At 30.3% G+C, this 14845-nt stretch overlaps 1 protein-coding gene across 1 annotated transcript in view; it reads left to right on the top strand.

Moving 5' to 3' along the window:
- Nucleotides 1–2640: 2640 nt before the first annotated feature.
- The window catches only part of LOC106463705, a 16136-nt gene continuing 3931 nt past the window's right edge, over nucleotides 2641–14845 (top strand). The window contains exons 1-4 of the mRNA XM_022391286.1: nucleotides 2641–2651; nucleotides 6944–7056; nucleotides 7397–7623; nucleotides 9302–9401. Coding sequence (XP_022246994.1) covers nucleotides 6963–7056; nucleotides 7397–7623; nucleotides 9302–9401 — 421 coding nt within the window. The 5' untranslated portion in view covers nucleotides 2641–2651; nucleotides 6944–6962. The remainder of the gene's footprint in view (nucleotides 2652–6943; nucleotides 7057–7396; nucleotides 7624–9301; nucleotides 9402–14845) is intronic.

Raw genomic sequence — 14845 nt, 5'->3', positions numbered from 1 at the left:
ACCCACTGTCTACACAAACACATTACCTTCCCTTACCGCGTCACGTTTTCCCCTCTTATATATACCAGCCTACCCTACTGGTAAATACTAGAGCATTCGCCAAAGTACATGATAATTCTAGAAACGTTGCATCACTGTAGTCATGTGACTGCTGACGCAACAATATTAAACAAAGATATCTATAATGCACTTTATCCAAAAGTAAAGCTAATTTGGTAATCTATCTTAAAAGGCAATCTCCATGTCTCTGTAAGCTGGAATATCTATCAAAGAAAACATGATAATATTATTAAGTATGGTAGTACTTAATAGCAGGTGTCGCCAAAGTTTTTAAATAATTCATGAGCCGAAAACCCACCTTAACTAATTCCTAAGCGAAAAACTGACCATTTAAAATATCGATCACGATATATTATGCTCATATATACTAATAATACACTAAAAAGTTAGCTAATCTTTTCGGTATAACAATTCAAAATTTTCTAAAACACCAACGTATCACGTCAGCAGTGCTAGCCATTACACGGCTCGGACTATCGCTATAATATTTCTCCAGCTTACTTGACCGTTTTGTGGGTATCTGCTTGTGATAGTCCGATAAATAAATATATACATATATATATATATATGTACAGTTATTTTTTTTATATATATAAATGGTAAACATGTCATGCACGTACTTGAATACCTTTTAACTCCAATTCAACCCAACAGATAGCGGTATACATCGATGGATAGACAAGCGACGGTTTCTAATGGTAAAATTAAACAAACAAGAGTATTAAAAAATTATGAATCTTAAAATGAAGTAGGGATCCTGCTACAAAAAGTAATGAAACAAGAATTAGAACCACAATCACAAATTTATAAAATTAAATCCCTAGATTTGGCAGTTTTATACACTTATCTGTAAGCTAAAGTAAGGATAACATTCTATAAATTGTGATTGTGGTTTTAATTCTTGTAAAATGAGATTTTTGCGGAAAGTAGGGAGTGCTGCTGCAATAAAAAGAAAACAAACAAGTTTGTTTGTAATTAAGCACAAAGCTACCCGATTGTCTATCTGGGCTCTGCCCACCACGGGTATCGAAACCCGGATTATAGCTTTGTAAGTACACAAACATACCGCTGTGCCACTGGCGGCGTAAAATATACAACTAAAGTGATACTAGTTGGATAGATTTTAAATCGTTTTAAAATCTATCCAAATAGTATCACTTTACTTGTTTATATATAAGGTTCTTTATGCCCTGGTGAACATACCATACACGCCGCCCACCACTCTTGCCAACAAGTGGTGTCATACCTAAGGCAATCACATCGACAGTCACCAGGGCAGACCACTGCTTCTATTCGTAGCATCGTTTTTGTTACAGTTATCTTTTCTAATAGAAAACACAAGTGACGACCATGGTTACACATCCAATTACTTGAATAAACAAGACGAGAGAAATTTACTACTTCTCTTGTCCAATGTTCTATACTGAGAATAGACCATGAAACTCACGAAAATTTTAAAAATTGTCTAATAGCTAAGGGGATAGAAAATTCATGATATGCCTGCGTCTCACAGTGGTTTGCAAATATATTTCGTATATATTGCATAAATACGTAATACAGAACATCGTATTGTTACGTCTCTGGTCGTTAGTTAATTTCCTGTATAATTTCTTTCCGATGAAACTTTAGCGACACAAATCCTTTCTTAAATAAAACTGGTTTATTCTTTTTGAATACAACTTTGCAATACACTTAATTTCCACAGTCGCGCTATAACAAACACTATAATTCACAACGAACGTCTCACGTGCTCGCTCAACAATACGTCTCTCTCTGTTCGCAGTTCAATTACCCATTGTTGCCGTCACGTCTTGACCGTCTTATATGTACAAGAATACCGAAATCTAGTAAACGCTCGAGCATTCACGAACCTTCGAGAATATGACGTGTTACTAGGGTCACGTGACCTCCGCTGTCGTAACAGTATGTATTGTTCCATTCACATCTTTAAATAGATGCTTTGATTCAAATGAATATTGTTCAGCTCTATTTTATTAGCTTAACAGTCTTTAGCTTTTATACCTGAAATTGGCCAATAGCCGAAATGTTGCAAACATACACACTCGTACAAGATTGTTGAAATCAGTTTTAAAGACATCATTTGTATTTATTTATTATGACTACCGTACATTTTAAAAAGGAACTTATAAAAATATAACTAAGTTCCCTATTTTAGCTTGATTAAATTAACATAAATTAACGAAGAATGGTAATTTTATTCGTACTTTAAATGTTGTACTATAAAATTGCATCTACAAGTTTTAAAAAAAGCCAAACAAAGAATTGAAGATGCATTATAGCCAACTAATATAGTAACAAACGTTAAGTCCTGGCATCTATTGAGCTTTATCAAAAATTATACTTTTAGAGACTTTTTTGCAAAAAAAAAAAAGGTAATAAAAATAAGGTAAAAATTACTGTAAGCAAATAAAAATTACAGTTATGTTTCGGGCAACAACGAGATCTTAAGATTTTAGAATTATTCATTCTTAATTTTTTCTGCGAAGTAGCTTATTATGCAATAGTTCCCTTTTATCTATTGGTCTATTTTCAATGACGTAAATCTCAGCGGCACCGATGAAAAATATTAAGTATTTAACGCTATACTAGTACTCAGTACCCATTAGTAGTGAAATTAGTTGTTCTGAGAATTTGTACCAAATTATGTTAGTAATATGGCTTTAATCTTCTTAGTTAGACAAACTATTTAGTGACCTGGTAACAAGTTACATAAGTAGTAGTTACGTATTGTTTTGAAGTGAGACAAGCTAGTCATTTGTGTTGCTGGTGTTTGAATATTCGGATTATTCCTACAGAAAGTACTAGTAGTAGTAGTGACTTACTGTTAGTACTGTATTATTATTACTAATGCTATAAATTAAGTATAATTAAAATACATAATATTATTAGTAGTAACTTAAGTAAGTCATTACTAAGTATTATAATTTACCGTACTAACGTTACGCTGTTAGTGTTAGGTAAGCAGTTCGTATAACTATAATTTAAATCTTAACGACTGGTAAAGGCAATGAAGTTTCATGTTAGTTATTACTACTAGTACTATTGTTACTGTTTGTTACACTAAACTAGAGCTTGGTTATATTTAAATTAAAACCTAAGTCCTAACTTGGCTTTCAAACTTAACATTAAACCATCAGCAGAGTTCAAAATACTTTTGAAATACTCTGTCTATGCTTGAAATATTGGTATTGTTAAAGGAAGTCAAAGATCAAATGTGTAACTGGCAAGCATCTTGTTTTTTTTTGTTTTGTTTTTTATCTGTGTCCGGTCAATAGACAGTGGGTAGGTACCTGCAGATTGGAAAATTGCTAATGTTACTCCCATTTTTAAAGGGGGTGGGTGGAGAAGTATTGTCCTGGACATTACAGACCAATTAGTCTACTTCTTTAGTGGGAAAATTCTATTTTGATAAAACATTAAAAGAAGTTTTGTAAAATCATGTAGTGAAATATTATATCATAAAATCAACATAGATACACTAAAGATAAATCTTTCATTTTAAATTTAATCTGTTAAACTTTTTAAATTATGGAAAGGGTGTTGATTTAATGTACTTAGATTTTCAAAAACATTTTGACAAGGCCCCACACAAAAAATTTGCTATGAAAATTACATTTGTGGGTGTTGTAGAAAGAATGGTAGTTGCTTAAATTATAAAATGATTGTTGCTTTAGGGGCCTCTTTTTCTTAGTAACATAAATGATATTAATAGGGTATTATTAGTTAGTCTGTAGAGAGAAATTAAACTTTGGTATTTCTAGCTATATTAAGAATGTTGAGGTATTATAGCATGTTACTTTAAAAGTTAGTGGTTCAAGCACTGAAAGCTGACAAAATATTGGACAATCAATAGGCCCACAAATTGTTATGAAAACAAGTTGGCTGCATTTTTTTTTTTCATATTCTTTATAATTTGTCTTTTGTTGCTTAAAATGAACAAATGAAGAGAAATGTGGAAAATAGCTACAAGTAACTTTTTTTTATAAATATACTGCAATTGGGTAGTTGAACTAATATATGGAAGGATTTCCTTTAAGTTTGATTATAGTAAATGCAAAGTAGTGCATTTCATTTATCACAACTTGGATCAAATGTTTAATGTATATATGAATAGAATAGGATCTTACCATGGTTGTGGATAAGGCACTCAAGCCATCAAGTTAGTTAGAGTTCTGTTGCTAGTAGTAAAGCTAATAGAATCCAAGAGTGTGTTTATACTTGTAGACATACTGGTGACAAGTCAAAAATAGATAATTATCTATACATTCACTAGTTAGGCCTCACTTGGAATACTATAGTTATTGTTCTCCTTATTTAAGAAAAAAAGATCTTATTGGAAAAGGTTCAAAGGAGGGTAACTAAGATGATTCAGGGATGGATGAAGACCTTTCAATTTACTTTCACTCGAGCAAGCAAGTCATAGAAGATTGTATTGAATTTTTTCAGTTTAAGATTTGATAAAACAAGCTATGCTTCAATTAAGATAGCTGTTTTTCTACTCTTTAGAAGGAGAACTGATACTTTTTGAGAAATAGAGGGCGCCTTTAAATTTGTACTTGTTTTCTCAAGAACAATTGTGCAAAGACGCCATTGAAAAACCAAATGGTGCTTTTGGAAATTCTTTATTTGTTATTTTAATGTATAATTTCCTAATTTATATATTTTAAGCTGAATTCAACTTGTGTTCATTTAAAATAGTAATCTTTAAATGTGTAACTTAGTGTCCTAAATGCTAATAATGACTGAGTTAGAATAACTAGAAAGTAAAATGTGTGAATTATGTAATGTTTTAATAATAGCAGTTACTAGTTATGCTGTTATCAAAGTATACAAATTAACTGTTGAAGCTGACAATTTAATTTAGTTTAAGAGAGACCACATTTAATTTTTTATGATATTTTACCAGCTTTTTACTTAAGCATCTGAAAATGATGAGATTTTTCTTTTGATTAAGAATGATGACCCTCATTTTTTTACTATTAGTGATGAAATTTCATTGAGTCGTTTACATAGGCATGTGTATGGCTCCCTATTGAAAATTGGAGACATGGGTGCTACTTGTGGTATATTTTAGTTATGGGGACAGAATTATTACACATACATACACATTTAGACAGCAAATATTGAACATTCAAAAGTAGCTCTTATCATTCCCATAAACTCCTTTAAATTAACTGCATCATCATTCCTGAAGGGCAATCCTTTCTACAGGCCAATCACTTTGTTAGAAAAGGATGTCCTAGCTGAAGATAACTCCTATCCTGTGTAAATTAAATGTAGAAAATTTTGTTTAAATATATTGTAAAAAAAAAAAAGTGTACTGAGATAAAAATATATATATATATATATATTTATTTATTTATTTATTTGGAAATTTGATTGTTTTTTGTACAATAAATGGAAAGAATTTGGTTTTATATCACTAAACCAGTGGTTCTCAACCTCTATTGGCTCGGAACCTACTTGTAAACATTGGTGGCCAGTCTTGACCCAGTGAATAACTTTAGTTTTAAGAAAACAAAACCTGGCTCACTTAATAAGTAAACTGTGATATGTTCCCAAAGTTTATTCATGACTGTTTTGCACATTTTTATTACCCAATTTTGGGTTGTGACCCATGGGTTGAGAAACACTGTACTATACCATAAGAAGTCATACAATTCTAAAGTTGAAGCACTAAGCACTGTGGAAGGTTGTACAGTTTTAAATTGCTTGGTCAGAATGAGTCAATAAAATATCCATGGAATATACTAAATATAAGAATGTGTAAGCCAAATGTTAGATTGAATTTATAATCATCTATTAAAGTGACTGATGTGGTACAGGGCATTCTAGGTGCAGAAATTGCAGTATTTATGTAAAGATGGTTTGGTTTTATTATTCCGTTATTTTTTTTTACAAGCATGTCAAAAATGGTAGTTTTAAGTGTACCTAGATTTTCCACACCAAAATAAACCCCTCCAATTTGCCAAAATAAATATAGGGGTAAGGAAGGATTGAGTTTAGGAGGAAAAATTCCATTTGGTCCTTCAAGGCTGTTTTTGCACACCAACCCTTGAGAAAAATAAAAAAATTATATTCACTATATTATTCAGGAAATCATCAGCTCCCATCTTAAACTTTTGCAATGTACCCGCCTCCACTAGTGATAATGACAATTCTTTCTATAAGCCAATCACCTTGTTGGAAAAATAACCGTCTTATTTAATTAGAACCTTGCCTATATTTTTCCAAACCTTAGACTTGTCTTGTTTTCTCATTTTCAGAATACAGTGCAAAGAAACCAGAAGCTTGTATCCTATCAATCCCCTAGATAGAACTGAGATTAATGACATGTACTAATTGATTAATCAATATGACAATAAATATAATCAGAAACACTAATTTTGATCAGTTGCTTATTTTCATGACAGTTGATTTAATTATAATTTTTATAATCGATTTTTTTGGAATAAGTAAACAATAATTATTGGAAACATTAATTTCACTTAATCAATTAGTTTATAGATAGTTGATGAAATTGCCCAGGTCTATGTAAACTTCAATAAAATCATCTCTTATCCTCCATAAGAGAACACAGGATCTTAAGTTATCCCTATAAGATAACCACCTATCTCCAAAATCATCCTAGTAACCCTCATCTGACCCTTTTACAATAAGTCAAGATTCTATATATAGTTCAGTTAAGACTTAAAAAGTTTTTTTTATATACTTATCGGGTATATTTTAAGGAATTGTTGCTGTTTTTTATAAAAAAAGGTTATTATCAAAGCCTTTTTGACATTTTTAGGTTCTAGTGAATGATACTTAGCCTCATTTACAAAAGCATAACTAATGAAAATAAATTATATGTATATTTTAGTTCTTCTTGTAGTGTTGCAATGGCTAGTCTTGGGTTACCATTTCATGATAAGGAAAACACATCTACTTCAAACTTTGGCTTTGTGAAAAATGAAAGACTAAAGACATCCAAGTGTAAGTTTGTTGTGAATAAAATAGTGTTTTATTACTTGTTAAAAATAACATTATGTACTAACATGTAGAAATTTGTTGTCTTAAGATAACTTGTACTGATTAATCACAGTTTTGGTGTTGTCAGAAAGATAACTAGTGATCCCTAAATTCTGAGAAGTTTAGAGTATCTCAAAATGTTGTCTACCTTTGGTACTATTATTTAGAAATTCTGTATTTGAAGGATTATAAGTTGTGTAATTTTGTATGAGAATTGTATAAAGCAAAATTTACATATCAATAATAAAATTACTGTATTCTTGTCTTCTTTTTTTTTTAATTATTTTTTCACTAACATTTTCAGTAGTGAATCCTTCCCGAAGTGTTAAAAAGGTTCATCAATCTGTGACTAATAGTCTTCCCCGAAGAGCTTTAGGTAATGTGAGCAATATCACTCCATCTGTGAAGGATGACTATCACTATGGGCAAATGAAAGGTAGTGATATTCAGATCAAGAAACCAACAACTGTGTTATCAGGCTCTGGTAAGAAAATGCGGAAGGTACCAAAGCCAACAAGTGGGAAATTACAGGTACAGTTATTAAGAACTTTCATGATTAAACATAGTTACATTTTTTATTGTTAAATGCTATGAAATCAAGCTGTCTGACATGCAATGGCTTTTATGTCAAGAGTATAACCTAATATTGTTGTTAGTCTATGTACTGAAGTGTAAAATAATGTCTAGACAGCAAAACTGGAAAAATATTAGTTGATTTTTTTAATTTAGTTTCTCCATTGATTAAAAAGTTTGTCTGATATACATTTTTATAAATTAGGATTGGTTGAAAAGTAGATTTTAAAAACTATTTTAGCCAATCAGGTGTGTTTGTTGTTGTTTAGGTTGCAATAACTAACTTTGCCTGACCCATCAAAAATATGATAGGTTGGAGTTTTGTTTAAAAAAACGCAGGGGCCTTTGTCCTTCTTTCAGCATAGTATTTAAATTATGCAATAAAAGGGTCTAATGTTAGATCGTAAAATAAGTTTATTTATTGATAGTATTAAGTATGGTAAAGTTTAGCCTTAACTAAACCAGAAAGAATTGTACAGAAGTCGGTGGTAATTTATCTCTATTGAATATAGGCTTAACTAATATTAGGCTGATACTTCAGCTTAACATGAAGCAAACAAGTGCCAAGTATTAAGTTAGTTAACTGGAAATATAATTGATCATGGTTTAGGCCTATGATTCTGTATTTAAAGAAGTAATGTTGCAGTAAAAGAAAATTTGACTGCAAATGTTTTGTGGGTCTATGCTTGTATATGTATATAGTAGGAAATTCTAATAATAGAAGTAATGAGAAATTTTTGTGCAGTAGCAAGGGTAAATGAAAAAGTTTGACTTAATTTTTTGTTGAGGAAAAGGTTAACTGGTTTAAATTGTATGATAAACTCAAAGGGTTGGAAAATATTTTGAAACTAGAATGGATTGCACTTGGAAACAGTCTTTGAACAGTTATTTATAGTCTAGAAATAATTGATATTTAAATGTAGTGGGTAAGAAAATGAACAATCTGTATTTTTCTACTAATACTGGAGGCATACAAACTAAGTTAGGATTAATTTGTAATATAGGTTGTGGTATAATTAACATTATTTGTAATTATTTAATAAGCTTTATGATTTAGATATTTTCTGTAATCAGTTAGCAAGATGAGAAGATTGTTTTATTTAATATGTGAATTAAAATGATACAAGTTTACCAAAAGTTATGTTGTATTTAAAGTTTGTCATGAAAAGGCTGCAAATCAAGTGATATTTTTAATGTATTTTAATTCACAAAATTAGTATTTTGCTATTGTAGTAAAATATTATGCAACTTGTAGTATCTGGTTTCAGTAGTATGATTATTATTGACAGATTAGACACAAAAGATGAAGTTTAGAATAAGGGGTATACTTGTGCAGATAAGCCTTTCTAGAAATAAAAGCATAAATATAGTTATAGAATAATTCCATACAAATTAACTAGTTACTGTCTACAAAGATTGAATTTTTTAAATGATATGGAAAATTATTTGCATTCCATTTTAATATTTGAAAACCTACTCTTTGTAGATCTTAGAAGGATACTGCTAAAAAATAAGCTGGTTCAGAAATATTTAGGCACTGAAATCATTGAACTTACATTTTTATTTTTGATTGGAAATGAATTCTGTAGCAAGTGATCTGAAGATAAGACTAAAATAACTTTTTTTTAACTGATAGGGTGATATAATATCACCTGCTGTGCTGTCCACACCACATTCAGTGCAAAATGAAGACTACCCAGAAATAGAATATATGCCAGTATATCCAGAACCTGAAGGTATGCATAAAGTTCTTTATTCTATTTATTTATATGCTAGAACAGTTTAGCATCAGCCAGAATAGAACTCCTACTTTCAATTGCAGAATCCAATTGCTCAGTCCAGTTATCTGACTGGAATAGTGAAAGAAGCTTTACCTAGAAATAGGCTTCAGTGAAGTAGTGAGGGGACTACAGAGTGCAGGCTTTTAGCCCTAAATGCCAGGCCCTCACATCTTATGCAATTTGCCCTGAGGACTATCACATGGGTAGTTTGAGGTAGTACTCAAGTGGTAACACTCCAGATACGGTGGATGTAAAATGTATGAAATATTAAGATGATCCCATTAATTCTTAGCTTATTAAGAATAACTTGGTAAATTTAAAAAATTGTAATATTTTCCTAAGAGTTCAGAAGGAGGTTAAAGTTTGGATATGCGAGCCTATTTGAATTATTAGCATAATTTTTATGGCAATAATCTTAAGAGGGAAGAAAAATATCTTTATGTTCTGGTTTACCAGTCTCTTATCTCTTTCAGCACAGGCTTGGTCCTTGGGACCTTCCTCCTAACCATTTTGTGCTTGTTATAGCTTTCATGCTATAACTTTTAAATTAGTAAGCATATGTTAACTTAATTTGGCAGATTATCAGTAAACATTACAATGCTTGCATTTGCAAAATATCACTTTTTTTATTATGTTTTAAGGTTTGTAAAGTAATGTTTTTCTCGTGCCTTTTTTTTTCTTTTCGCATGTTGCCTATCCAACATGCAAAGTAATTTTCATTTTAAGATTAAAATACTTTTATGCCTCAGAAAATTTTAAAATTTCAAATGCAAAATCTTTATAATGTCTAGATAGTTATCAAACGTTTCTTAAGAAAAACTTTATATCTTATCTGTTATTTTAAGTAATGAATCTTTGTAGGGGTTTGGTCAATTTGACCGATCTCATAACCATGTTAAAAAAATGAGGAATATAAATTATGCCTTTTTCATTCTAGAATTAACACAAATTATAACACAAAAAACATAAATGTTTAAACTAAATAGCTTAAATCTCATAGCATTATACATTTATATATATATATTATTTTTATTATATTGAACTTTCAGCCATGTCAGACTAACAATAGAGAAGTTACAATGATACAGTACATGTGCACTCATATTACCATATCCAATAATATAAAACTGACCTTTAGTCTTTACAAAGTGACCTGTATTGGCTGTGTTTTAGTAGACTAGTATTTAGTAAAATACAGTCACATTTCAATTATTATACATTATATATGTATATAAATTATTGTTATTTAGAAATAAGTTCTTAAACTTTTTTTCTTAAAACAGTAAATAAAGAAGTAAAGCAAACAATTATCTCTTCTTGTTATGACCTTTGTACTCAGTTGCTAAGTCTTTTAAAATTTTGCATGTGGAGGATATGAAAAAAAATATTTTTTTTAGGTTTAAAATATTTTTGGTTGAATAACCAAAAAATCATAAATTACTATATCAATACCATAGAATTCCACTATAATTTACCAAGCTTAGTAACTAAGCTGTATTTCAGTATTTCATTCTGAGCTTTCAATTGGTTATTCATGTCAAAAATAGAAGTAAATGTATATAAGGGAGAGTTTACCAAAAATGGAAAGAGGTGGGCAAGGTGACACTGTGGTTAATTTATTACATGAGCTAATATCTTAGCAAATTGAAAAGATAAGAGGTTCTTATTTTATATTCTAGCTTGTCAATGTCAGTAATTTGAGTTCCTAATATATACAAAACTAAAGACTTAGTATTGTGACATCACAAACATCTAATTTGAACCAGTGCTGCATTCAACATAGCACATGACACAAAATCGATTTTTAACTGTGTTTTAATATTTACCAAACTTATTGACATAAATTCACAAAATAGTAGTTCAATAAAATTTTTAATGTGAGTCAACAAATGTGATGATATGGCCTTTCACCTGTGACCCATCTTGAAAGGGTTAAGCCATCTAAGCAGTGTGCCATTGTTACTGGTTAAGTAAATAGAATTTTTGGTTGTATTTAGAGAACAATTGAATGTAAGTTTAAATAGATAATACTTTCATTGTATAGGTCACTTGTTAGGTCATCTTTGGAGTATCGTGTTCAGTCTCAGACTCATTTTCTTAGGGAAGGACATTGAATTGTTAGAAAAGTTTCAAAAGAAGGCTACTGGAAAGTTGTCATATGAGGTTAAGATCTCTGAAATTGTTTTATTTTGAGAAAAATAAGAGAGGGGATGTGATTGAGGTGTTTAAGATTATTAAGGTAATTGATAGTGTTGATGCATTATCTTTCTTCATACTTAATGGTGTAATGGGCACCGCCCTTAAGGCAAATTGTTGGAGTTTCAATTATACTGCCGATTACACCAAATTTATTTAGTTGAGGATTTGCGGTGGCGAGTGAAGCTTCCAAGTCGCTAATTCAATGTAATTTACAGTTAGAATAAAGAAACTGAGTAAGTCTTTCAGTTAGTAATATAATAGTCTTTAATTATTTTCATTTCACAATACACAATCTCAATATTAAGCATATAGATAATTTCTCTAGTTAACAATTCACTTATTAGCAAAAATCTTTAATTTATCTCGTATAAACCTTCTATTAATAATCAGTTAACATATTATAAATCTTTCTTGCTATAACTACATTGATTAAAGTTCAAGAGTCAGAAATTCTACTTACAACATAGTTGGCAAGGTGTACTTCTGCAGGTTGAATACCTTCAACATTTTCTTGGAGAAACTGTTTGGGATTCCTGAGTACTTGATAGAACTTGTGAGGAGACTTAACTTTCTGCCTCGATTATGAGTTTAAATTTAAACAACTTTTCTTCATGTTTCTACGAATTCCTAAATAGTATGCAGCACAACCCACAAGTAGTTCTCACACCCTATTGGTTGATCTGTGCACCTCCATGGGCTAGTCCAAAACCATAACCAAAACTCTCAAGTGATTGGTTACTGTTATAGTGAGTTAACTGGCTGCCTTCTTACTTGTGCTAGTACACTAGCCTTTCCTCTAGTCTGATTATGAAAGAGAATCATCTAAAAATAAACCAGTACAATGAAGCTGGATATACATATCTCCTGGATAATAAACAAAGATTTGTAGTTGATGAAGAATCACAAACTTTCAGCCAAATCTCAAAATCAATGGCTGTACATATCCATCCTTAATTTTGAATTGACATACCCTTCCCTTTGTAAGTGATGTTGCTCCAGCTTGGTGTAGGGATGTGGGTTTGAAATCAATTGCTATCCAGCTTTACTGTTCAAGTTTATCTGTTTTTATAAAGAATATTGAAGGCTTCTCTCTAGAGTATTGTCCTTTGGCCCTATATAATTTAAGTTTTGCTGAATGAATATTTCTTCAGAAACTAGGAAATTCTAGAAAAACTTGCTTTTGAAATCAAAAAGATATTTTGCTGCCCTTGAATGATGTTTTAAAAAACAACTTGCTATGCTAAATATTTTTAAAAAGTCTTTGAAAAATAAAAGCTTTATCTTATAGCTTTAAATGTTTTACTTCTTTCTATCTTTATTTCCTCAAACCTTTTTTAAGAGATTTTTTATAATTGATACTTCAAGCTGCCATTTCTTGTTGAAATTCCATAATTACAAAATTGAGGAAAACCAAATTGTAGTGAATAAATGATGTATTTATCAAACAAACGGTTGTCTTGTTTTCCTCAATTTTGTAATTTTAATTTATAAACTTGTATCTGGACATCTCCTGAAATAATTTCAAATCTTTGTAGCAATTGGGGATAATTTCTAAGCTCCTAGAAGCCTTAAGCATGGTTTTTTGAAATAACTTATTTATAAAGAATATATTTTAGTTTACCTTGTTGTGTTGATTGATTTTAATGTTTATCAAAGATGTGCCCTTTTTTCTTACATTATAAGAGAATAAAATCTCTCCATTCAAATAACCTAATTTTCTTTTACATTTTTTTAAACTCTGAATTTCTAACTTTATTGTTAGTGTTGCACATTTACTCTAACAATTGTTAAAATATTATTAGTGTGTTGATAAAAAAAGCAAAGAAACACAAGTAGTATTCTTTTGGTCTTATCAGTGAATTTTAACAACTCCATTGAAAAGTGTTTAACTGCATGAAATGTGAAATCAGTTTCTATTTCCATATTTTATTGAATTAAAAAATACTTAAATCTTGGTGAATTTTTGTTACGGTCACTTACCAGGTTTTAAACAAATCTTTAGTCAAGGAAATCCTCAAAAGATCATTGCTTTTCATCAGGAGATTGTAGAAAAGTGTAATCCCATTGTTCTCACATTCCCCATTTTTAATAATGACAAGTCATTGTGTTTATCTCAGTTTCATATAAATAAACTCTAGACAGTTTTATTAATAAAATAGGAAATATGCTGACTTGGCAACACTAAGTAACAGGCTTTGATCTATATACCTCTGCAAGCGAACAGGTATCACTTGACTATCATTGGAAGGATATTGTTGGTGTAGAATAAGCTCAAGACTCATTTGGAAGAAATCTGATATAAAATTTGGTGATGGAATAAAGAACATGGATTTTTAGGATTTTCTTTGTTGTGCTATTGGCAACTTGAAATATCTTCAATAAATATTATTTGATTTTGGTTACACTAGAGTAGTTGATAGCCTCAGCCAAAGCACATTATTTGAAATAGAGACACAAGGCTTTATCCTTTATAATTAGAAGTTGACTTAAGAGGCTGTAAATGATGAAGAATTTGTTAGTGCTTTATTCAGTAGTGCGTGGTCATTTAGAATTTCTTTTAATGGTTTGTTTCATAGTTTTTTTCTTCCCAAATAAGTGTTTCAATAGCTCAGATGTTAATTAAATTATACTAAGAAAGTGCAAATTCAATCCAGAGTGATTGAATATCAACACATATGCTAACTGGCTACTTAAAACACCCACAGAACACTTACTGTATGAGATGCAAAGTATGCATGAAAAAAGTTAACATTTGTTTTCTTACATTTCATTGTTTGTTTCACCGCTAGAATGTTTTCTACAGCAGTAAATTTGCTCCTTGAAAATGATAGTATGTTCCTACAAAAACATGTTGTTGTTTTTTTCCCCCATTAGCCTGTGCTATTTTCATAGGAGCAGTTTGTTTTAGAATGAAAAGGTAATATCTGGTGCTGATGGCATATTTTTGTGCTTAAGTTGTTTATTATCATATTCTTATAAATTATTTATTATTGTCAGAATTTAAAAATCTGATCTTCACTAATTGTCAAAATAAAAAGGCTTTTAGTTATATTTCTTAATGGTATAAATATATACTATGTTGTTGTTGGGCTTAGGATTTTTCTACAGTAGGTGTCTGTGACTTGTTAGTGATAAATTCAATGATAAATAAACAGCACACACACATCACATGTTTTAAAAATAATATATATATATATATT

This window comes from Limulus polyphemus, unplaced genomic scaffold (genome assembly GCF_000517525.1).
Source record: "Limulus polyphemus unplaced genomic scaffold, Limulus_polyphemus-2.1.2 Scaffold1465, whole genome shotgun sequence".
NCBI classification, from domain to species: domain Eukaryota; kingdom Metazoa; phylum Arthropoda; class Merostomata; order Xiphosura; family Limulidae; genus Limulus; species Limulus polyphemus.
The sequence above is the reverse complement of the archived record's forward strand: the minus strand, read 5'-3'. Positions and strand labels throughout refer to the sequence as shown.